The sequence below is a fragment of the Onychostruthus taczanowskii genome, unplaced genomic scaffold, assembly GCF_017590055.1.
Source record: "Onychostruthus taczanowskii isolate IOZ18803 unplaced genomic scaffold, ASM1759005v1 scaffold39, whole genome shotgun sequence".
NCBI classification, from domain to species: Eukaryota; Metazoa; Chordata; class Aves; order Passeriformes; family Passeridae; genus Onychostruthus; species Onychostruthus taczanowskii.
The window spans coordinates 3,432,812-3,457,948 of record NW_024501348.1 but is presented as its reverse complement, the minus strand read 5'-3'; the positions used below and the strand labels follow the sequence as shown (position 1 = coordinate 3,457,948).

Sequence of the window (25,137 nt, the reverse complement as noted above, 5' to 3'; positions counted from 1 at the left end):
ACAACAGTACTTTAATCACATTGTTTCAAGCAGAGAGATACAAAAGTAAGCTCGAGCAACAAAAAACTTCAAGTCCAGCAGATGACACACCACAAATCTAAAAAATAATTTAATCTTGTTGTTTTGATTTTGTGAATGTGTAGTTTTTCATTTTTAAAATTTAACTGTACCCTTATGTCAATAGTGCTCAGATAATTTGCTATTCATTCCCAGATGAGAAACGAATATTTATATTTCACTTTATTCCAGCATGACTGTTACCACTGTCTAATTTCCAGAGACAGAGACAGCTGAAAAAAATAAAACCGACCAAATTTCTAACCCTTATGACAGAACAGATTAACAATGAACACTTCAGTATCAATAATTAACACACTATTGCTTATCAGATACAACAATATTTACTATAGCACTCATTTTCGTTATTTGCTAAAATCACTACCTGAGCTACATAGAACATCAAAATTCCTTAAGAAACTTTGCAAGTTACAGATTTCAGCATTCTCTTTATTTTAGGATTGTCAATTCTTGCAATAAATGCAAGAACTCTTTAGACTCTTTTTTTCACATTTGTGGGCATTTATTTTTGTATCTGCATATTCAGAAGAGCCAATTAAAAAGAAGAGTGGAGATAAAGTTTATAATTACTTTCATTTAGCCCAAACGGAATGAAAGCTACAACTTCACTTGCTCTGCTGGTCTAGAACCAGAAACAACTCCATGCAAGGCAAAGTAACAACATTGCTTCAGCCCCAAAATGGGTTATGAATATAAAACAAGAAAGACTTGGAGACAAAACCACACTGGAACAAAATAAAGCACTAGACAAGTCAGCATCACTAACAGAGGAACCAAGGCAGAAGCAAGATCTTAAAAATAATGTTTTAGGGTAGTTCCTACTCTAAAACAGTTATTACTTTGGGTTTGATTCTGTTATTGTTATTTTGCTTTGTTTTTTGAAAAGGACATGTTTGTGAGACACAGGCAGGTTCCAGGGCTGAAAGTATGAATCCATTCACAGAGAAGATTGACGCACAAACAACCAGACTGCTCACCAGCACAGCAAACATGTACTGAGTGGAGACTAAATGTCAAGGTTACCACAGGACAGACAATCTCCACACTCTCAGACATAGCTAACAGCAGAGATGAGTTAGAAAAAGGAAAAGAAAACAGAACAAAACCCAACCACTGTTCTAACAGTGTTCTAGCCCAACTAGTGTTCTGAATGTCCTGTTGCAATGTTGACATTGCATTTCTCAAAACCAGAAAATAAAGATGTAATACAGGGGGAGGAAAAGACCCCTAAACCTCAAACAAACCCAAATTAAAAGAACAGAAGTCGCCAGTATTTATCTACCCTGTGCATGGTTTAGCACTAATGTGTGTTTGATCCAACTGAAGTCTTACCAGACGCATTTTCTTTTACTTCTTTATTAAGAGCAGATTTATGAATATGTTGCATTAGTTTTAGCAGATCATGCCAACGTTTCTGCCTGTAGCAAGTCTGAATGTGTCCCAAGAACGTTTGATTTTTCTTCCTAGAAAATGTCTGAGAGAAGAGTTCTTCAAAAGACTCTCGCAGAGGGAGCCAGATCAGCTTGTTATCCACAGGCTTGTAACTGAAGAGAAGCAAAAGTGTAATTACTTATGTGAGACAGAGTCACCTGTGAACTTAAAAAAGAAAACAAGCCCAAAACCAGTTACTTGAAACAACAATAAGCTGCATGGATGAACCCTTGTTTCTGAAGTTTTTTAGTCAACTAATGAACTAAATATAATTGCATATATTTTAATGCACCATTAAAATATATGCAATTATATATTGCATATATATATATATATATATGTCTTTGTAAAGACAGGAACATATATATATGTTCCTGTCTTTACAAAGGAAGGAACATATCAACTAATGAACTAAATATAATTGCATATATTTTAATGCACCATGAGGCAACTTTGTAAAGACAGGAACACCCTGATAAGCAAAATATTTGTAATACAACCAAACAATCTATCCAGCGAATATTACATCAGAATTATATTGAACAGCTTAGCCATTTTTAAAGACATTGAGCTGTGTTTTTGAATGACCTCATCACACATAGCTCTGCACACAATTCAGTGAAACTGCTCTGCTCTTCAGCAAGAACAATAAGGTTCCTGCATGCAAACATGTTTATTAAGACATTTCTCTTACTAGGTAACAGATAGTGCCCATTTGTTCTGCAGAACAGACAAAGCAGTGGTCAGTGACTCACCCCCCTAGGAGATCTGCCGTGTCACTTTGTTGGTTCATGTTGACAACCCTCAAACGGTGTCCTTGAAACAGAGATGAAAAGCACCATCAACTTGTGGGTTTGTTCATTTGTTGTTTTTCAAATTATCTTCATGCAAGTTACAATTTTGACACATTATTTACCTGTAATATGAGCTAGGTACTGGACTGCTGAGGTTTTGCCAGTTCCTGTTTCACCAACCAAGAGCACAGGCTCTCCTTTGACAACACACACTGCAAGCTGCTCAATCAGTACTGCAGATGGCCGTGTGGCAGCAAAGGTGTGTTTTGCCCTGGAGAAAAAAACCAAGTTACTCAAAATACGGTTTATCAAGGAGCTCATTCCAATTTTACCTTTATTGTTTTTTAGTGGTGTGGTTTGATTTAGGATTTTTTTTAATATAGGTCTGAAAAGAAATAGTTCTAAGACCCCCTTCAAAGATACTAATTTTTCTCAAGATACAACCTAAAAATTCAGGGTTTCCAAATAACTTCATGGCCAATGAAGTTACCAACACATACAAAAATCTCCCTCTACCAAGGCAGAGCCATCAAAATCTTTTTATAACAGCTGTGGATCCACACTCTTTTGAAGACACTCTAGTTCAAAGAAGCTGAAAATCTCCATGCTTTGGCTGCCAGAAGCATGATGATATTTTTAAGAGTGCCAGAAGCACTCTTAAAAATACACAAGGTAAAACTTAGATAGCAAGGGAAAGAGCTCTCACATTCCATTCATTAAAATGAGAATACCCAATTTGCATTTTCCTTAAACCCTCTGACCTGCAGACCATTCTATTCCACCAAAAAATATTTCAATTCACATGGAAACTACACCTTTGTACAGTGAGAGCCTGGGTCTGCTTCTTCACAAGATTCACTCTTCCTACAGAGACTTCTTGTTCCCGTATTGAAATTTCCGGTTTATAGAGTTCGCAGTAGAACTCCACCTGTGAAAAAAGCATCAGCACTTCCAATACTAATGTTGCTTACATCACAGTAAGAACATCCACACCATGCTACCAGTATTATTTTGCAGCAAGTTAATTTTTTTTCTGTATTTTGGAGGTTTTACATAATCATCACCTAAAATAGTGAAGGACCTCAGAAGTGTTTTTATCTGTACAAACAACTTTCAACTTAATAACTTGGTAACAGTCTTTGTCACTGTATTTCTACTTCGCCTACTTCCACGGCAGTTCAACTACAGAAACTTGAACAGTTAATTTAACAATAAACAATCTCCCTTAAAAAAACCCTCTGTGTAAATAAGGCTATTTTACCCCTTGCAGGGAATAATGCATTCCTGTAAGGAAACAGTGCAAAGAAGGACAAAGAGAAAAACCCAGAGAAGTTTCAGGGATCCATTTGTCAACGTAAAGTAACAATAGAGGCTATTTGCTGTGCAGACTTCTACAGTCAGAAATAGTTGACAAAGAAGTGATTTTAATTTTGTCATTTACAGAGCTCCAGAGAGGCAGCTGATTTTGCAATCAGTGAGTACAGAAAAAGTACCAGTAAAGATCATGTTTCTCTCTGATCTCTCTGTTAGAGTGATTAACATTCACTGATTCACTGTAAACCACCTAAGAAAAAACACATTCTTTGCTACCCTGTCCATCTAGTGGTATCATGTGCTTAGGCAGCTGTGCTGCTCCACCTGTGAAATCCTTCTTTTGCATCATGAAGCCATTTGCTCTAAAACAGGTTGCCTGGAACTTTCTCAGAAAAAAGAAATGCAGCTGAATACAAAATAGGAGAAAAACAGATCCTGGGATGGAACAGAACGTGAAAAAAAAAACAAAACTGTTTGGGAAAGAGAGGTGGGCATAATTTAAATGAAAAAAAATAGCTTAATATGTTTCAATTAATCATAGAAAAACTGCAAGCTACAGAATACTAACAATAAAGATAACGTTAATTGTAGCTCACCGTACCTTTTTTTTTGAAATGTTTAGGTAACTTCCAATAACTTTTGCCATTTTCTGTCTGCTCCCTTGGTTGGACAACATGGCTGTGAAACAGTCCAGTGCCTGTCAAGGAGAAAAACAACTTGAAAACTAATTTTGTATGATTTTATCTGACAAAGCACCATCTTAATCTAAAGGAACCCAAATCCAATTCAACCATTGTAAATAAAACTACTTCACTGTCCTCTGATTAAGTCAAACAACAGAGTTCAAACAGATGCAATGAGAACTTCTAAACTCTATAATGTAGTGGGTTTACACCAAAAATAAAAACTTTTCAATGCCCAACTACAAAAGCTGTTTTTAGACGCACGGACCAAAATGGAGGTGGAAGTAACCTCGTAAGATCTCACATCTCAAAACTGCCTGTGATGGATGCACACCCAAAAAGTCCTCAACCTATACTGTAAGCTGATCAATAGGTAAGTGGAAAAGTAGCCACATATTACAAGAAAAAGAAAGGTCTCTGCCACATGCAATCCCAGCTTGTATCAGTTACAGTAATTTTGCACCATGCGGTTTGTATGACAGCAGGAAATTCTTTTAGCACCTTACTGCAAACAACAAAAGCTTCTGATCAGAGAGATCATAAACATTCCAACTGCAGTCCAATTGCTTCAAAACAAAACCAAACAAATTCCCATCTCACATTCCCAAAGAGAGCATTTTGTGAGACATGGCTAGAATTTGGGATCAATTGCATCAATTTCTGCATCAAGTCTTACCGCACCTCCTGAAAAATATTCACTGCTGTGGTTGAAGAATTACTGTCAAAGTTGTAAGCAATCCTGCTGCACCAATTCAGTAGGTCTCTAAAAAGAAAAACCAAAAAGATTTGGTACAAACATGCCAAAATGCACAGCACCTTCCTTCATGTTCAGCTTAGGTCATGATGTCATCTTGTGGCACTTGCACGTGTTGCTGTTGTGCAAGGTGTACGTGGAAAGACACAAAGGACAATAATTTTGAGGAGCAGCTGAGCACAGACCAACATCACTTATAAACAGATAATACATACTCCCATTAAATCATAACTGTAACTGTAAAACTCAAAGGTATTAAAGAATCCAGAAAGGTATAAACCACCCATTCTTTTCATGATACTGATTCTTTACCAATAACAAGATCTTCCAAAAGGCAAGAAAAGGAAATTTTATTCTAGAAAAAACTGATGTCCTTATGCTCCACAAAAATATCAACTATCATACAAAGAATTTACCAACTAATGCACAAAGCACTACTGCTTACAGAAATTCCAGATGAGTAGAACTGACATTTGGTAGGAGAGGAAGAAATAATTCAGCATCAAACTACATTTCATCACAGAAGTTCTGAAATTAACAGCACATTACAGATACAGTTCTTTTCAGTCACCTTAAGTTATAATGTTGAGTGTTCAGCATGAAATAATGTAGATAGTATACTCAGTTACTGAAAATTTTATCTTCTAGCTACTGAGAGAACATTATACAGCACCTTCCAGTTCTTAACTAGCACTGATATCTTGTGTTAACAATAATTAAGAATAAATTCATATGGCCTGATACCAACAAAGCACTGCACATGACAGAACCCACAGGTTCCCCCATGCCTCCCAAAAAGTAAGTATAGGTAATAGGAAGTTTAAATAATCCAGAATGAGTTTCTTTAAATGATATATTAATCATTATTTCAAAACAAAAAATGTATTTCCCAGTTTTTCACATTTAATTATTCAAGCTATCACCATTATTTCTAAAAAATTAAGAAATATAATTAAAATAAACCCTTCTATCTCTGTAGCTAGTGACTTCCAATAAATATATAAGAAAAAACAACCTTAGAGATAGTTCTCGTCCTTCCAGATTTGGTTTCTTATGTTCTGATCTCGATTCTGATGCTGCTTCTGGCATGTGACTGGAGGCAGCAGCACTGTTTTCTGGTGCCTGATACTTGTCTCCTGCAAGGTCAATGAAAATATCTAGCAAGTGATCTGTCACAAGAGCAAGGTTGGGGTATCTCCTTTGGAGGACCTGAAACCAGAAACAAGAAAAAATGAAACAAAACAAAAAACCCATTCGCATTGGAAAGAAAGCAACAACACCCCAGTTTTTACTGGGAGATGCTTCAATAGATATTTTAGCTAGCAAGCTACATAAAACTGCTCTCTTGCAATCTTTTACCTGAAGAAAATAGAAATTATGACTACTATGATACTGATTTCCATGCCAAAAAGGAACTTTTCCAGCTCAATTCTACTCCAATTCATTTAAAACATTTGCACAAATACCAACGGGAAGAACAAAAAGGACATTCAATCCTATCTGAACCCAAATCATGACCAGTTTACAACTTTACAACTGCTAACAGAAGTCCTTACCTCCCACCCTTCTTTTTATGACTAAATTCATTGGAGCATGTTAAGGGAATGATTTTTCTTTTGTAATTTCCTTTCAGCTCAGTTCTCTCCACTAAAGCTTGCCAAACAAAATATTGCTTCTCAAAATTACTTTTCACAGATACAGGCCAGGAAATCTGGTCCTACCCTGCCAAACAGACTTTTAAGATTAACAAGAAGACCGCGAGACTTGTTTTCGAGGCAAGTGAGTGTACCACTGTGGAATCATAGTGCTTAATTTATACATTTTTGTGACTTAGGCTACAAAGTTGCAGAAAAAGAATAAAAAGAACCTGGTGGTAAGAGACACAGCTAACACTCAAGTTTTGTTTTTTCATAAGGTTTTGATAGTTGTTCTTGCCCCACTCCTAACAACTCCTAATAACACTCCTAACTCCTGACAAATGACAAGAAAGGAAAAAAACCACAGAGATATTTAAGGCCACCCATAATTGTGCTGGCTGCTGAATGAGTCCAAAGGAGTGAATGAATTCTACTGAAAAAAAATGTCTTCTCCATTCTAGAAAATTCAGAACTTTCTCCTCAACTCTGCTAGACACTATGCACTACTTTTTCCCTCAGCCAAGGTTCTTTTAGAATCAGATCCTGTTTTGAGCTCTGTATCACAAGGAGAATCTCCAGAGAATTGAATTTTCATATGAGCTCTAGGCTGTTTTAATCTTCTGAAGAACTACACACAGCAAACACCTCCCAGAGATGCTAACAAAAGAAAGATGTTAATAAAAGCAGTTATTTTTCACTGACAATTGACCAACTATTTTTCAGCTCAAAGCTTAGAATGCCAAATTAGAGTAAACTCAATTTTCTTTTTTGCTATTTCTCTTTGCTTTCAAGTCCCTGTGGCCTAATAAGCAGCAACATAACTTGATTCTTAGACCCACACAAAGCACAATTATGTCTGTCAAGGCAGGTTCCAGGAACATTTGTTCAATTCACTTTGAATTCTCCTGACAAACTGCCTGTTTACTTCAAAATTGGCAGCACAAAGCTGAAATTGTAAGTCTATTGTAGAACGTGAAGATAAAATAAGGATTCAATTAATTACTGAAAAACATTTATTACCCTAAAATGAAACAATTACTGACATGCCACAATGGAGCAACACACCCCCATACCTCCTTGAGCTCTCCTTTGCTCATGTTATCCAGATGTATTTTGGTCCAGTATTTGTCCAGAAGAGCAGCATGGCTGCTTTGCTGCCTGTACCAACCTCCACCACAGCTGAATATCCTAAATCAAAACAACAATGAAGAAACACAGCATGCTGAGTGTGGCTGAAGAATTCAGCATTTTCAGTGCATCAAAGAACATTACATACAGCTGCTACAGCATAATGCAACAGGCATAAATGACACTATTTGTCACTGTACTGTCATGTACCCCACCTTGCCTGTCCATGTTTTCTTAATTACTTGTTATCACAGTGTTTTTCTTCCTACATGCCAAAATCTCCATAGAGATACTTTCAGAAAGACTTAACTTACTGTCAGTTGTCGATCTGCACAAACAGAGGCAACATATAGAATCTTTTGTAAAGGGAGAAACCTGACAGAAGTGGCCTGTGAAGTACCTCAAAGGATCTGTGATCTTATTGCAGAGATGCAGGAAAAGCATGTTCAGCCCAGTCAACTCCACAGTGTTTCACAATTATTCTTCCTTGTCCTCCAGACTCAGCTCTTTCCAGCATACATTTCATTCCCTTTGTTCTTTTACTACAGAAATAACTATTCAGCCATGTGTTTTTACCCACTGTAGAAGTAGCCTGGCACATGCAAAGCATTATATTTGGGGTTGTGGTTTGGCTTCTGTTTTCTGGTGGGTTTTCATTAAATTTTTTCTTCTTTGTTGTATTGTGTTTGGTTTCCATCATTAAATACTATTTCCCAGCCGTAAACTGCAACCGATTTACAGAATCTACTCTAATGAGCCTAATGAAAATGATAATTTGCTGCTATACAAACTGTTCACTGACGTTCTGGTTTTGGCTGGGATAGTAAAATTTCTTCACAGTAGCTGGTGTGGGATTGTGTTTTGCATTTGTGACCCAAACAGTGCTGATAATACAGGGGTGTCTTAGTTACCCCTGAGCACGGCTTCCAGAGAGGCAAGGCCTTTCCTGCTTCTCAGAAAAGCACCAGCACCACCCCAGCAGAGGTGGGTGAGGGAACACAGGGAGTTGGGATGGGACATGGCCAGGAGAGCTGATCCCAACGGACCACAAGGATATTCCATATCAGATGGGGTTGTGTCTAGCATATACAGCTGTGGGAAGAAGGAGGAAGGGTGGGGATGCTCAGAGTGACAGGGTTTGTGTCTTTGTTTGCGTGGAAAGCTTTTCCTTTATCTAAACTCTATCTCAACCCATGACTTTTTCCCCACTTTCTCTCTTCCAACTCTCTCCCCCATCCTGCTGCAGGGGACTGAGCCAGTGCCTGTGTGGTGTTTAATTGCTGACTGAGGTTAAACCAAGACAACCATGCATAAAGAAATAAAAATTCTCATGAAATGAGGCAACCAAAGGAGTGGAATACAGAAGACTCAATTCAAGAAAAAACAGATCAGAAAAACAAATTTATAGAAGTAAGACAAAAGCAGGAAAATTTGTTAAAGGCTTTGAAATAAACGGCAAAACGTTTGATAAACATGTAACTGCCATTCCCCACATAGACCTCCTAACCTTTAACCTTGATACAACATTACATTTTCTTATACAGAAATCTTATCCCAGGCAGGAGCCACTACTACAATGAAAGAATCAGAGGAGTGTATTGTATCTTTTTCTGGTTAGAAGACATTACAAACACCTATACTGATGCAAGATTTTCATAACCATCAATAATAAACCTTTTTCACGCATTCTTAAGAATGGTATTTTGTCTTGGTGATGGGTTGGTTTTGAAGGGTTCCTCTAAGCAAGGTTCATTTCTTCAGCCTTGTTGAAGCTATTTTTTCTGTACAAACATTGGGATTCACCCCAAGGCTGCTTCAAGTAAAAAAAAAAATCTTACCGCTTCTATGACTTATATTGCTTGTTAATTGGAAACTGCTACAATACTCCCACACAAGCACCTTGTACTAAAAAGTACCTTGGACTTAAAAATAGGACACCGATGTTCTCATCTCATTTAAGTTTACAAACCTACCTCCTGGTTGCAAAAAATTGGAATCCTGGTGCTACTTTTAAGCAGTCACCACGACCAGGAATCAGCAACTCTCTTTTCTCCAAAAGAGGAATCAGCACAGAGATCTGAAGAGAAAAAGAAAAATTATAAACTTTTTTTTTTTTTGGTGACACTAACAGACAGCACAACCATCCACCCTTATTTCACACTTGAGATGCTGGAGCAATGCCACTGAGCACCATTACATTGCCAGCTACTGCTATTTCCAGAGATACACTTCCAAGTGATGTTAACAGGAACTGCAGAGTTCCCAGCAATTTTAATCAGCACTGGAAGCCAAAGGTGTAATGTTTACTTACCCTTCTTTCTCCTGTATTCAAATTTAATGATTACAGAATGGAAATGACAGCCTTCACACTACAAGTCCAAAGCAAAACTATTTATTTTAAAATTATCAAATGACTTATTAGACATATTCAGATCAGAAGCTTTATTTTGTTTATCTGCCTGAACAAAGATGACTGTGTCTCAAAGATGTCATTCTCCAACATCAACCTTTTTTAGTGTATATACTGCTACCCCAGGAGAGTTTGGTATCTATTTATAAAATCTAGCTTTCCCTGGGGTAGAACAATAATGGTGGTGGAAAGAAAGAAGCTGATGTATGACTGACTACACCAACCCCTCAGCACAGAAGGAGGCACACAGAAATTCTTTGATATGGAGAAAGCAGACAAGATGCCTGCAGGGAGGACCTGAAGAAAGGGATTTGATGAATGCAGGATACTACTCAGGCTATGCTCATCATGAGTGCAGTCAGCTAAATCCACAGAAGTAAGTGCACGACCTCCCAGCAGTGAATTGTCTGTACATACAAGCTTTATGCATTTGGTTTTTTATAAATTTTCCATTTCTATACCGGAAAGCCTAGAACCTAATAAACAGGTTATTCAGTCACACAAAGGATGCTTTATGGAACAGATGTGAAAGGAAACAACCAGCAGAATGTCCAGCAGGCCTATGCAGAAAAACATCTCTATCACACCATGCTTGTAAATGACTTGTTTTCAGCAGCCATTACTTCAAGAGACAAGGATGACTGACTAGTTGTTCTGGAGCCAAAAAAAACAGGAAATCTGTTAAAACTTATAATGCTTAGTGCAACAGCACATTTTTAATATGGAAGAAATGTGTAAGAAAAAATATGTGGAAGAGAAAAAAGGGCACACACACAAAAAAAATCTTACTAACAGCACCAGCCTCATATATTGACAATATTTTGTGGTGTTTAAGGCCACAATTTGTTTCAAACACCAAGACACTACTAAATAGACTCATTATCAGCCAGATGATCAGTGTCAACTCCAGTTTTCAGAGTGAAATCTGTGATCAGCGTCAGGGTCACTGATCACTTTGTTACTCTGTAACAAAGACAAAAACTAATGAGGTGTGCAAACATGAGAACCAAGACAGGTGAATTCTGTCTAACCCCTTCTAAAGCAGCAGCATTTTCAGCATGCTGCTCCAGACCCCTGGTTATCGGACTCCCAGAATGCCATCATGGGCATTAAGAACAGTACCTTAAAGCAAACATGAAGCTACCTACCACATCCAGAGGAGCATAATCAATATCCTCCAGAAGTATCCAGTGACCTTTGGTAACGGCTTGTGTCAAGGTGCCAGGCTGCCACACAAACTCCCCTGGTACATCCGTGCATCGATACATCCCCAGCAGCGTCTGTGACAGAAACAACCGGCACATCAGAGACGTGGCACCGCCTCCCCAGAGCAAGGGATGGCAAATACAACCAAAGCTGGGACAGAAGGGACACTTTACCTCCACCTTACTAAACATAGAAGTGACACTTTACCTCCACCTTACTAAACAATGTGTCTGGCAATCTGTGCCCAGCACTGCACTTTTTTTAATTAAGAAGAAGAGTTTCCCGCCTCCAATGGCAATTTAACTGAAACTCAATAATGAAAACAAATTAGGTAATTGGAAGTGAATTAATGAGCTGTGCCACCCTAATTTACAAGCAATCTAAAGTAATACAGAAAACTGTCTAGGGTGACACCAAACTTTATGTTTTTGAAAACTCTGTGGCTAAGGTAGCAAACAGAACCACAAAGCAAGTTATTCAAACGTAAAATTCAGTCAAAGCTTTGCTCTTCTCTCAAGTTGTAACTTCAATATAAGCATTGCTTTAAAAATTGAGTTTGATTTTACTCCTACATATTTTATACCTTGAACTTCACCCCCTTTTCTTAAATATGCCGGCCTTACTCTTGTATATGAGAAGACACAGCCTGTGAGATGGTGAAACTAGGTGTTCCATGCAAGCAAAGAAGGTGCCTATGGATGCTAATAGAAACCTTCTGATAACTTCTGGTACATACTAACCACCTTGAAAAACTAAAAATAAATTGTGCCAAACAACATAACTCAAGCTCCAAAATTCTATATGCAAAACAAGAAGTACAAAAAATTATCTACAGATAAGAGCTTAATTATTATTATGTAACTGCAAGTCACCTCAACATCCCAGTATCTTACTTTATCTCCAAAAAAGGCATCAGATTAAACTGACATTAGCTCACTTAAACTGAAATAAGAAATGTCCATACAACCTTTAGGACCAAATTCTGCTTTTTCCAATATAAATCAATTTTTTTAATTTAAAAAAAAAATCAATAGAGCTCTTCCACATAGAAAAACCCTGATAATACACAATTTGAATGACACAGGTTTAGCACAATTATGCAAAGAATTTAAAACCTACTGGAAAATAACAATTATTTTTCTTGTTCATTATTCATTTTTTTCTTGTTCATTTATTCATTCTCACCAATATTAAGACCAGTATTAAAGAGTTGGGCACTGTAGGGTCCTTGAGTGAAAACATTATTATCATTAGAAAATTAAGTCCATGCTTTAAGTAAAATTATGTCTCATGATTCAAACATCAAACAAATCCATCAGTTACCTTACTATCAGTTTGATCTCCAAGCTGAACTTTCAAAATATGAGGAGGTTTTGCTCTTCCTGTAACAGCCGCTAAATATTCAATTAAAGAAGTTTTGCCACATCCTATTGGTCCTTCTAATAAAACAGGAGTCTGATATGCCACAGCAATAGCAAGGTTTTGAAGATTTGTGAAGGCAGATTCAACCAAAACAAAACTGCTGGTGTTATTTTCCTGTTCAAACATAAAATTTGGGTTACTACACTTGAAATTACTTTTCTTACCACTGTCGTACCACACAGAACAATTAGGAAAGTCAGTGTAACAACAGGAAAAATTTTGGCCTGCAGATCTGTATATCAAATAACATAAAGAAGTCTATATAGTTGTATTTATTAACAGATATTAAAGCAGATTCCATCCAAAACCTACTATAGGTGAAACACTTAATGAAAAGTATGCATACAACTTGATCCCAAGGGGAATTCACACTAAGTTGCCAGTACAGGCACAGTAACTATTCAGTCATAACTCATGTCAATCAAATACAATTTGCAAAATGAGCTAAATTACATCATCAGAATGGATCCAAATCACAGGACAAATCAAACAGCAGTTGCATTCAAATGATGCAAATATGAATATTAAATGAATAAATATGAGTATTTACTTCTTTCTGTAAAAGCCAAAGTATAAGATCATTAAACTCAGTAAATGGAAAAAATAAAAAAAGGTATATTCAATAACATTTTAATTTTATTCAAAATTAAATGAATTCAGTTTATTGAATGGTAATTAATCAATGCTACAGATAGTCTCCAAATATTCTGGCTCTTACAGTCACGTATCTATACATGGCACAAAAATGAGTCCTTTGTGTCAAAAGGCTCAGAGGAAAGGAATCAGAGCATAGAAACAAATGTCTTTTATTTAAGTCTGACCTTTTTCCAGATACAGCTTGATGTACTTCTCTGGAAACAAGAGAACCTGCTTCCCCTCACAGTTTGCTCCTATGTCTTCATCAAACCTCCTAAGCTGCCACTGGAACCTCCCTATTGCAACTGGAACTACACTGTAGACCATCAGTGGAATACCTGTGGCTATCAAAAAAATAAAAGCATTCCTTTCAGGGAAGTTCTCACCTCCCTCAGAGATAAAGAGTATTTTTTCAGTAATCCAGTTTATAGCATGGCCTGGCTTCAGCAGAGCTGCAGCAGCAGTGATGCTGCCACGGGAGTAAGAATCTTCTTAAACTGCTCTATGGTTTTTCTGCTACAGTGAATTCCAAACCACTCTCTCACAATCCTATATAAAAAATTCCAAAAGGCTAGAAAACACTGAATTCAAAAACAGAAGCAGGGAGAAAAACAGGGTGTGGGGAAGAGGAATTTGGAGAGAAAATCCTCCTTCCTTGCTTCGGCCACTCAAACAATTCTGGACACTGGTACTCTTCATTCATTTCTTTGTCCTGTTGTAGACCATTGTTACAAAATTAAACAAAAGAACTCAGCTAAGAGCTAAAACTCATACTTCAAGGAGAAAACCAGTCAGGAATACCGGCTGTGGCTACAAAGAGGATTCTGAACAGCTTAAGTTAAATAGCAATCTAGAAGAAAAAAAGTTTAATACTGTTTAAAAATGTTCATGCCTTTGACGGGCTTCCCAAATCTGTAAGGCACTACAGTCTACATTTCACTTTCTCAAGTGGTGACAGTAAATTCTTGCTCACTTCCTTTCCCCTCTCTCTGCCTTCTGGAAAAGTTTAAACAGCAGCCTTGTTTTCTTCTTTTCACAGAAGACTGAGTGTATGTTTGGAGAAAAGCTGCATACAAGATACCTGTATAGCACAAAAACCCCTACGTCATGCAGGTAAAAGCAACTGCCCCAGATCCTGGCTTTAGTCAGCTATGGCTTGTCACCCCAACTGAGACTGAAGTTACTATGTAAGGCTGAATATTCTTTTGCAGTATGTTTGTACAAACTGCCATATGAAGGTACAATGAACAGCACTATTGCTCCTTCACTGCTTCACTCCACTCACTGCAGAGCTTCTCTGTGGTGCCAGAATTATGCAACACTAGTTTACAGCACACACTGAGAAAGATAAAGATACACACATTACCCACAGTATCTCAATACCATCCAATCAGAAAATAGTCAGTTCACTGTACTGAGAAATTCCTGAAACACAAATGTACTGATTTAACAGTGGATTACATACCTGTTCTTCAGAAACACGCTGTAGTCTAGGCAGCACAATGCCACAGACAGCTACTACACGTGCAGAGAGGTCACCCGACACAATGTGTCCTTGTGTGTAGTGCAGTTCTTTCTCCTTTTGCCAAAATGAGGAGTCTGGATTAGCCAAAACTAAGGCTCGTTCCACATTCTTCAGCTGAGATTCTTCTAGCAACCTGTGAAACCCATGTTTATTAACTCAGCTGAAATTCACAAAGAAAAACAAATAGTGTTCAAGATTTTAAAAGTCCTTACTTCAGTCTGAAATGCAAGAGCTCCTCAGGATTGAATATCTTCTTCAGGAAAGATAATTTATGCTCATCGCTCATGCACGTAACCAGAGCAAGACAGTTTGAAGTATACCTAAAAATTACATTTAGAACAAAATATGTCAAAACAGTTTTAAGGAATGCAGTTTGACAACTGTCAGTTGCATAACAAAACATCAAGTTTGGGAAAACGTGCAGAAAACTTTATTCAAAGAAATTATTTTAGCACTATGCTTAACATTCTTTCAGATTAGACAAATATCTCAGAGCTGAGGAAAGCAATTCTATCAGGGCACAGTTTTAATTTATACACCAATTAGCTACCATTTCTCTGAAGAACTGAATTATCAGTAGAAATATAATAACGGAATGCACTTTCCTAAATAAATGAAGGTTAACATATGAGACAAGGAAAATGAAGTAATCTCTGCCCATTTTTTTCCTCCTACCATTTCCCTTCCAAAATTGCATTTCATGCTATTTCTAAAGTAAATTTAATGCAATGAAATCAATTCTGAGTGCCTAAAAAAGCCAACAGCTCCCAAGTCGTGACTACATAAAGCTGTCTTGCAACAAAGGAACATTTAATATAAATCACAAACCAGTTCTCATTCATCATAATGCTCTTTTTAACTTCCAAGAACAAAGTTTTCAAGGATCATGATGGGGGGAAGGAAGAGATGGGAGAGAAGGCAGAAGATTGTTTCAGGATAAATGTTTAAGAGTCAGCTCATTCACTTAGTTAAGACTATTGGCTGAACACCAGGTAAAACAATTCTACTCAATGAATTCCAAGTTCTCTCTCTCTTTCTGACACTATGTCATTTTGAAGAGCTTCATAAATGACTGATAGATTTGACAATGCTCTTGGTTCTACCCTTCCTAAATTATACACCTTACTGAAATTATGTGCTACTAACACAGTTCGGAATTTATGTTTTAAAAAGATTATTAAACATCTTTTTTTAAAATAAGAGGCACTATCAATACTAAATAAGGTAGAGCACATGATCAGGCTGAAGCCCTGCAGGCAGACACCTAACATGAAAGATCTGACTAAAATCCCACACAAAACCTGTAACAAGGCCAATGCAAGTTGCAGCTTAAATAAACTACATTTTACGGCTCCAGAGAAATCAACACACAAACAACTGAAAAAAGAACCAACTTGGGCAAACTGAAATAATTCGGAAAGATTCTCTAGACCATAGTTTTAAGCACTACTAAGTGCTAGTCTGAAATACACTTTGTGATAGATCACTATAGCTTTCAGAAGGTCAGTCAAGAAGTACAAGTACAGACACCATTGGTACAGTTTGCTGGTATTACTTGAAGACGCTTTCTATTGCACGTGAACATTGTTAATTACAATTCAAGATACACATACAGATATTCAGCGAAGAAGATTTGGAGATTTTAACTTACCAACGGACTAAGGTGTCATGACTCCTTAGGAGTGGAACACAAACACTCCAGTCCCATAGTTCCCGGAAAACTGATGGCTCCTTCTGTAAAAATCTGTAGGCAGCCTCCATGAGGTCGCGTAACTTCATTCGTCTGCGCCCATACCGGACTGTGCTTGCATCTGAGCTCTCCAGGAAAAGCCTCTGGAAAACTGGTGACGTAGTTTTAAAGTATCTTAAAGCAAATCTTTAGAAGAGAGTGAGAGAAAAAGAGATGGAACACAAACATGTAAGTCAGAAGAAAGAAAACCAGGCACTAATAAAGATGTCAGAGCACTGGTCCTAAGACAGTAATTGACGGTACTGAGAACTAAGGCCTGAAATTAACTTATTCCACACATGGGAAATAAAACCACTTCAGCAGTCAGCTGACAACAGACACTTCACCTTATTACAAATCATTACTTAATTATCAAGGGGAAACAGTATGCCTTTAGTGAAAACTCTTTGATTGCTCTTGTTCACTAACAAAATAATACAGATTCCTACTTATGCAACTTTATACTCTACCAGCCTAGAGGTCAATATTAAACTCAGAGATTTTGGTTGTGAACTATTTTCAAGCTGTTTTGCTTTTCTGCAGATCACAGGTGGAAGTCAAATTGCATCTTACAACACGATTTAATTAAAACAAACTGTGTTTGAGTCTTGTATTTACTTAATAATTATTTCTGTTCAAAATGCATTTGTTACTGTGGGAGACGATTCAAATCCTGACACTACCTCTCTTCAGCAGGGAACACAAACAAGCACATAGTGCCTGGATGAAATGCTAACTGCAGTGTTAATGGTTAATGACGATTCAAACAATTGCCAAACAACTGCTCATTTGCAAGAGCTGCAGTGCTTTGCTGAGGATGCCCAGGGGCAGAAGGGCTGAGCACCCATCACCCAGGGCTACAAGCAGGGGTTTGGGCCACATTCGGAAGAGACCAGTAAGAAGCAAATCCTGTAAGGTGGGATAATGCTTTTTATCATGACAATGTCCTCCCTTACACAAGTGGCTCAGGTGAGAAAACCGGGACATTCTCACTGAAGGCTTCCATCCCTCCCGACGGGGCATAACTGGCTCAGCTATGTCAGAGGCAGCTCTCATGTCTTGGGAGGAGTCATGAATCAAAATCCCCGAAGTGCCCCCAGATTCACTTTTAGGAACTTCCATCACAGAACTGGTCATGATCCAGTGTTGCAACACAGTGTAAAACTCTCCCCCACCAGGGGAGGTACCTGGGCATTCCCCCCTGAACCTGAGTGTTTATTAACCCAACAAATTTTGTGTTCCATGGGCTCCCCCCACCTCGTGATGGATCAACATTTCGACCATCACTTGGACCAATGGACACGGAAACTGCAACAACCAAGTCTTGCCACTGGAACCGTGGGTAGGGTAGTGAGATCTTTCTATTCTTATCCTCTCTCTTTTCATTTACACATTTTCTTAAGTGTTATTTTTTTATGATTATATATTGTTGTATTTCTACAGATAATAACCAAAAGGGCTACATATCTCCTTTCCATTGCAACCAAACGGCTCTAAAATAAACAAAACACCATTATAAACACCAGTCCTAAAATATAAAAACACCAGTCAGTCAGTGTCCTTCTCTTTAATCATCCCAATCCATCTATTAACAAAAACCTGATTTACTCTGCCTCCAGGAGCAGTTGCAACATTTCCTAAATTCAAACATCGACATCTCATTACTCACGGCAGAACATCAGGGTGATCAGCAACCAGCTTGCTCATGGCTACACAGAGCCTTTCATGCCGATCATGATTGATTTGGCCACCAGCTTTGATAGCTTCTGCATTTCTTTCCAGCAAATCCAGCAGGATGGGCCGAACTTGTCGGCCGATCAATACAGTACATTCTTTATCCAGCAGTAACTGGGCTAAAGTATTGAGGATGCACTGACGATCCTGCTGAGTCCAAACCTAAAGAGATGGGAAGTGAAAACAGGTTAAATGGAAAATTATTTTGACTTTTAATTTCAGAACTATTCATGCAGGGGTCAGAATGAGTTCTACAGGAAAAAGTAGTTCAAAACCAGAAGAGAGTCCAAAATCCCAAAGCAAGTACTCAATTGACACAAATCCCAGTATTAAAAGAAAAATAAAAATTACAATACAGGAGTAAAATGCAGAATGATGCACTAAACAGGAATTACAAAGCAGCCCCAAAATCCTAAATTATATTTTACAACTGAAAGATTAAGCAGTTTGTATCTTTTTTTAAGAAAAAGATTGGGGAAATGTTGAAACAATTAATATAATTAACACATCTTTCTAGAATTTCCATTGATCTTAACAGCTTGGTCTCATGAGAGCCACAAAACATTTAAGTCATTAAACTTAACATTTAAACTTACTTAATATTCACTATCTCTTTACAAAAGAAACCATTCAATCAGTCATGAGCACAGCCTTATTTTCATAGTTCTGACAAGAATTACAGCAAGCAATGCTCTTAGCAAGAAGCAGCTTGTAACCACAGTTTTGAAGTTGAAAGCCTTTTTCTTTTTATACTGTCATACAAAAATGGTCATTTAGTTCTTTAAAATACAAGGAAAACATATTCACATCTACTGGAAGAAATTAAAAACCCCAAACCAACGCACCTTAACCTCACATCTCCCCTGCCTAACACCCCCAGCCCTCCTAACTTTATTACTGATGAACAACCCATTGCTTGTGTCTTACCCTTAAATATCTTTCTCTTTGAGTTCATGTTACTACCCAAGCATCTCTCCACTTCCATGATGTTTAATACATAGTGCACTACAAGTAATTTTGAAAACCAGGATTATGAATTCGCACTGTAGCGGTTTTGCTTTCAACTTTGGATGCTCCATGCTCCCCTCCCTTACTGAGTGAACCCATATCCTGTTCCAGACAGAAATATTCTGTAGTCTTTTGTTTCAGCATCACATGCAGCCAATTCCTGCTTCTCCTAGGTTTTAGTTACTCTGGTAATACCTGCTCCTGGTCTCACCACCTCAGGGTTTTTTTCATTTTTACAAGAGTGCAGCTGTCCTTTGATTATACCACTGTCCACACCCCTCTAGAACACATGCAAACCTGTTCAAGTTGAAAAGACATTAATTTCCATACAGCATTAAGAATACCAGTGAGGTATATACACTACAAATATCAAACTCATCACATTAATTGCAAGCTGTTTCTTATAGGCCTCGTGTTTGCTTTTACAGAACATAAGTTTATCTGCCTCTCATCTATCACAGCAGCACCAGAAATAATTTTAAAATGGACCAAAGCCCTGCTCATTACAGGGAATCAGATTTTGAGTGGCAAAATGACTAATAACCTGTTCAAAGGCAGAATGGCTCAAAAGAACCAGAAATAAACTCAACTAGAAAAAAAACAAAAAGTACCTCCAATTTTCTAATCAATTACATCTTTGGCTACCCAAACAAGGCACAACAGGGTGCCTAATTTATTAACCAGAGCTTTGAATATCAAATAAAGCCAGTTAACCACAAAATAAATAATGTGACTGATTCAGTAAAATTCTGTATTTACATGTCTACTGTCCAACAAATTCATGCCATTTAGCAATTTTGTGAGAGGAAGCAGTTTTTTTCATCATTGTGTGCAGTACCCTTAGGACTTATAAAACTGTTCAAAAATCACAGTGGCAACATTCTCATTCTACAGAGAGCCAGTTTATCTGACTTCAAAGCCTAAATGAAAAATATTATGGAAAAGCAGAATACTGTCAAAGGGGGCTATTTTTAACTAAACATGGCTTTAGGAAATACCAGCTTTTTCAACCTATAGCAATAGATAGCTGATCTGAAAGTGTTCAAGTCTGGGATAGTCAAATCTGCACATGGGGTTCCAAACAGCTGCTCTGAGAAAGCACCACAAGAGACTGTGCCTCCAAGCACACAACACACACACACAGCCTGTTATTAAAGAGATACATGAAGCAGACACAGCTAGGACAGAGACCTGGAGTCAGACACGATCCCAGCCACTGCTCCAGCAGCAGGATGCACATCTCCTTCGCAACTCGCAGAGTACATGTGCTCAGAGCACACAAGGTACAGAAATCTTTGATAATACTTATCTTAATCCAAACTCTAAATTCATTAAAGGATCACAGCAACAAGCAAGCTGGTATACGACATCTACATTTCTGCTCACAGCACAAAGGTTACACTAGACACAGATTTAACACTGGGAAACTCCTTAGGAGTTGGGAGGGCAGGCGGGTCACACATGGAAACCTTTTTTCCCCCTCATCACAGGAACTCATGTTCTCATCTCTCTTCCCTTGCGCAACAGATGTATGATTGTGCAGCAAACAGCTCAGCAGGATGATCCAAATTAATCCTTCTTATAAAATTTTACACTAGGTGGGAAAGTTGAATGGATTTTCCAAATCAGCATTCTTACTGGATTCAAGATAAGAGAAGCAACACAAAGGTGTGGCTTGGCCTTGGGAAGAGGCTAAAAGAAAACAGAGCAGCACCACTCTTTGGCAGCTGTTCAGTTCAGCGAGATAAACCAAAACAGGAGCCCGCACTCCTCCCACAACCCACACAGTTCAAGGGAAACAAAAAAAAGCAGGGGTGGTATGCAGTCTCACAAGCTGGAACTTCCTAAATGTCCTTCAACACATCTTTGACAGAGTCGGACAGATCTCTCCCTCACACAGAACAAGACGATTGGGGATAAAAGCATCATATAGTCAACCCAGGACAGGATGCAAGCAAGAAGTTTCTCGTTGACTTCGTATCATCGACATAAGGTGTGCCAAAAACCACAGCTTTTCAAAACATGGCAGAAGAAGATGACAATACAGCCCAAGATGGAAGCCAAAGTGCAACATACCTTCCCTTATTTCTAATACTACACGATGTAAAGTCTAACCAATCTTTCAAATAAAATGTTGAATTCACATTTTAATATGAAAAAACCTCTGCCTTAGTTGCCAGGGCATCAGAACATTTTTCTGATGGACAATGGGTAACTATGTGGATTTAAGACCACTAGGTCATCTCCTTTTCCCTACATTTATTAATGTAAAGGAATAAAGGCATTTCTCAACATCAAATGCTAAGACTGGAGGCTTCTAAATAAGAGTTTGGAATTATTATTAAAACAACACAGAAAAATAAAATGCAAAATGAAGGATGCCAACATAAAACCACCAATAAATTTAAAAAGAAAAATCAAGAATGGTGTGCTCAAGAGCTACTGTCCACTTAGGAAGGTTGCATAGACTAAATAGAAGAAATGTCCAAAGGGGTCGGGTTCTTTGATACATATATTTCCATATAAACACTGTGGTAAATGCAAAGGACAGAAACCAGTAGGGGTGTTTTTGCAATAAAGTTCCATTCCTAGGAGTGTTTTAACCTTCTCAGTGATTAACTTCTCTGCTGAAATTACACGATCACAGGCATCCAAAAAACATACATCTGCACAAAATTCACGTTTGGAATTCTGTGCAGGAAGAATTTCTGGCAGACCGTTGGTAACTCAGAGCCAAAAGCACATTCCAGCATTTTGTGGAGACCTATTGCTTCTACAGTTTGCCTAAATTATTCAAAAATGTAAATGTGGGAAACAAAGACCGGTTCAGAGACCTTTCCATCCCATCTTCCTCATTAAGAGCACAGAAATTTGCTGTGTATTTGTAGAGTTCATGGTATATAAAAATACTTTACAGAAAAGGCTCTAATTTTATTAAATACCCAAGCACAGGGAACAAAACCTTCCATGACCACATGAACTGTGCCGCACTATGACCCTGAAAAGACTGCTCCTTACTTGGCTCTTGTGGGCAAATTTCATTCCTTTATGGAATACTGTTGAAGAAGTATGTTGCCAAAAAGACATGACAAAGCTGTAGAGCAAAGAGAGCTCTAAATTTCCAGAATGCATTGCTTCCCAGGTTATATACAAAGCAGGAAATCAGATATGACGTTTAGAGATGGAGTTTTTTTACTGGCAAGACAAGCTTAAAACAAGCCTAGAGCTGCAGCTTCCAAGCCTGGAAACAGCAATTCAGTTTTCAAAAGGATGTGCCAATGTTAAATATTAACGTGCTGTTCCAGGCTCCCTCTATACAATCACTCTTTAGGAATTTCCACCTAGCAAGGCTTTTAAACCTGAAGCATATCCCCAAACAGTCACCGAAAGGGAAAGGGCACAGCGTCTTTTCCCAGTCTCGGATCTCGGTGACTCACTTCTGGTTCGCTGCTCCATCTGTCTGCTGCAACTTGTATCCACATCATCCCCCTTTCTATTTCTCAGCAGCTTCTCTCTCTCGTAAAGCAACTCCTCATCACTGCTTCCCACCAATTAGCTTCCACTCAGGACTGTATATTCGTGTCAATTTCACTTTGATCCTGCTATTGGCAGCGACAGAAAAAAGAGCCATCTGTCTACCAACAAAGAACCTCGAGTACCACTATGAAAACCTTCCCCAACCATAACTGCGACAGCAACTCGGGCTGAAAGCCAATATTCTGAAAAAATATGATACTTCAGACTTTTCATCTTCAAACAACTGAGACATTTCCTAGACGTTCAAAGAAAACAGAGACTTTGAGCCCCAAAATGAGTACACATCTGAGGGGCTTCAAAAGCTCTACCACGAAAAGTATTAATAAAACAATATCTGATGTGCTGATATCCTGTTACTACACGTCCTCAAGCATTTCAGAGCACGAAAGGAGATCGGTCTTAACTTTCCTAAAAGCAGGTGTGCCTCTCAGAGCTAAGGCAGCCTAAGCAGGAAGGTGACTATAGGACCATGTTTGCAGCATCACTACAACCTGGAGACTGTGACTGAAAAAAAACCAAAAAAAACCGAAAAAAACCCACCAAACAACCTCAAAGCAAAGCCTAGAAAACCCATGCCGTTTTTATCCCACATGCTGTTTTAAGGAAATTAAAGAAGACACGCAAAATAGCAACAGAGCAGAGACTAGTTACGGTCTCAGTGCTCGATAACAAAATGCCACCTCTAAGGTGTCACGCTTCCAGAGTCACCCTAGGGGGCATGGAATTGACTGAAGATTTTAACTGCCGGGCGAGGCGCAATAGGAAGGGTCCCAGGATACAGAAGAGGACCTTCTTCATGGCTACACCCGCGCATCCCTGCAACGGGCGAGGACGGCAAGAAGCAGCACCAGGGAGAGAAGGAGGGAGAGAGAGAGGACGGATCAGTTCCCGCCGGCCGCCCGAGAGCCAGGGACGGCCGGGGGGGCCGGGCACGCACAGCTGCCGGGAGGGGATGGGGGCACGGGGGAGGCAGGGGGGTCCGCTCCCTTCGCTCCACAGCGGTCCCTACGAGACCCTCCCTCACGGAGCGAGAACGGACGCCCGGGGGCTGCCAGCGAGAGCCGCACCGCCCGCTCCTCACCTGCTTCGCCACGAATCTGCTCAGCTCCACGCCGCTCTTCTCGTTCCTGCGCGCCACCAGCTGCAGGGGCTCGGTCAGGCGGAGCCGCAGCTCGGCCGCCATCCTACAGCCGCCCGTCCCGCGGCGGGGCACGGCGGCGGGAGGGGCGCGCAGCACGTGCGGCGCGCGGCGGACGCGGCAGCACCAACTTCCGCTCTGCCGCCGTCACGGGAAGCACGGCCTCAGCCCCGCCCCCGCCCTGCCGGACTACAGCTCCCGGCGTGCACCGCGCCGTCCCCCCCTTCTCGCCGCGGGCGCCGTCCGGGAGTGGAGCGAGGCTCTCCCGGTGCCTTGGAGCGCTGGGACGCCGCGCGTGTGGGGCTGCGTTTGCCGCGCCCTTGGCTTCCCCTGCTCTCTGCTCCCCGGAGAGCCATCTGCCGCTGCTGCCGCAGGACTCGCCTGCCCGCGAGCCCTTTAAATCTGGTTCAGGGAGGCGGCCGAGGGCGGGCGGTGACGGACGCGGCAGCGGGTGGCCCCGGCTCGGGCGGCAGGAGCGTTACGCCCCCGGCGGCAGCCGCTCGCGGAGGCCGAGCGCGGCTGTCGGGCGGTAACGATGTCCCTGCAGGGGTTTGGCAGCGCGATCGCCGACAGCAGCAGCCGCCGGGATTAAACCTTGGGCTTCCCGGGAGCACCGCCGCAGCAGCGCGGGACGACACCAGGTGAGCGCGTGTGTCGTGCGGCACAGCCCCGGGCAGCCTCCGACGGCCGCAGCCCGGGCCTATGTGACCAGCGATTGCCATGAGCTCCGGGCCGGGGCAGGCGGGAGGCTCCCGGCTCGTCCCGCCGGGAGCAGCGCGCGATTTCCCGCGCTCGGGGCCCGGCCGGTATGGGGCCCGCGGCCGGGAAGGGGCGAGGGGGCGGGGCCACGGCGGAGGGGGTGGGGCGCGGTCGCCGCGCGCGCCTCACTTTGGCGCCAACTGCTCGGGGCTGGGGGCGTGGTTCGCCGACGTCACGGCGGCGGATGCGCCGTGCGGCTGCGGCCGTTGGCTCA

The 25,137-nt window shown here is 40.1% G+C and overlaps 2 protein-coding genes across 3 annotated transcripts in view; one reads left to right on the top strand and one right to left on the bottom strand.

Annotated features, from left to right (window-relative positions):
• Positions 1–24,330, bottom strand: part of MDN1 (midasin AAA ATPase 1) — a 93,466-nt gene extending 69,136 nt beyond the window's left edge. Inside the window, exons 1-16 of the mRNA XM_041412325.1 lie at positions 24,108–24,330; positions 18,417–18,643; positions 16,670–16,894; positions 15,231–15,338; positions 14,959–15,151; positions 12,759–12,971; positions 11,378–11,509; positions 9,793–9,896; positions 7,765–7,879; positions 6,070–6,263; positions 4,982–5,063; positions 4,219–4,314; positions 3,119–3,231; positions 2,426–2,574; positions 2,265–2,325; positions 1,411–1,622 (exon numbers count right to left, since the gene is read on the bottom strand). Of these exons, the coding sequence (XP_041268259.1) occupies positions 1,411–1,622; positions 2,265–2,325; positions 2,426–2,574; positions 3,119–3,231; positions 4,219–4,314; positions 4,982–5,063; positions 6,070–6,263; positions 7,765–7,879; positions 9,793–9,896; positions 11,378–11,509; positions 12,759–12,971; positions 14,959–15,151; positions 15,231–15,338; positions 16,670–16,894; positions 18,417–18,643; positions 24,108–24,209 (2,326 nt within the window). The 5' untranslated portion in view covers positions 24,210–24,330. The remainder of the gene's footprint in view (positions 1–1,410; positions 1,623–2,264; positions 2,326–2,425; positions 2,575–3,118; positions 3,232–4,218; positions 4,315–4,981; positions 5,064–6,069; positions 6,264–7,764; positions 7,880–9,792; positions 9,897–11,377; positions 11,510–12,758; positions 12,972–14,958; positions 15,152–15,230; positions 15,339–16,669; positions 16,895–18,416; positions 18,644–24,107) is intronic.
• Positions 24,331–24,384: 54 nt separating this feature from the next.
• The window catches only part of CASP8AP2 (caspase 8 associated protein 2), a 20,982-nt gene continuing 20,229 nt past the window's right edge, over positions 24,385–25,137 (top strand). For both annotated transcript variants that reach the window (XM_041412348.1, XM_041412346.1), the window contains exon 1: positions 24,385–24,805. The gene's annotated coding sequence lies outside the window, so the exon portion shown is untranslated. The remainder of the gene's footprint in view (positions 24,806–25,137) is intronic.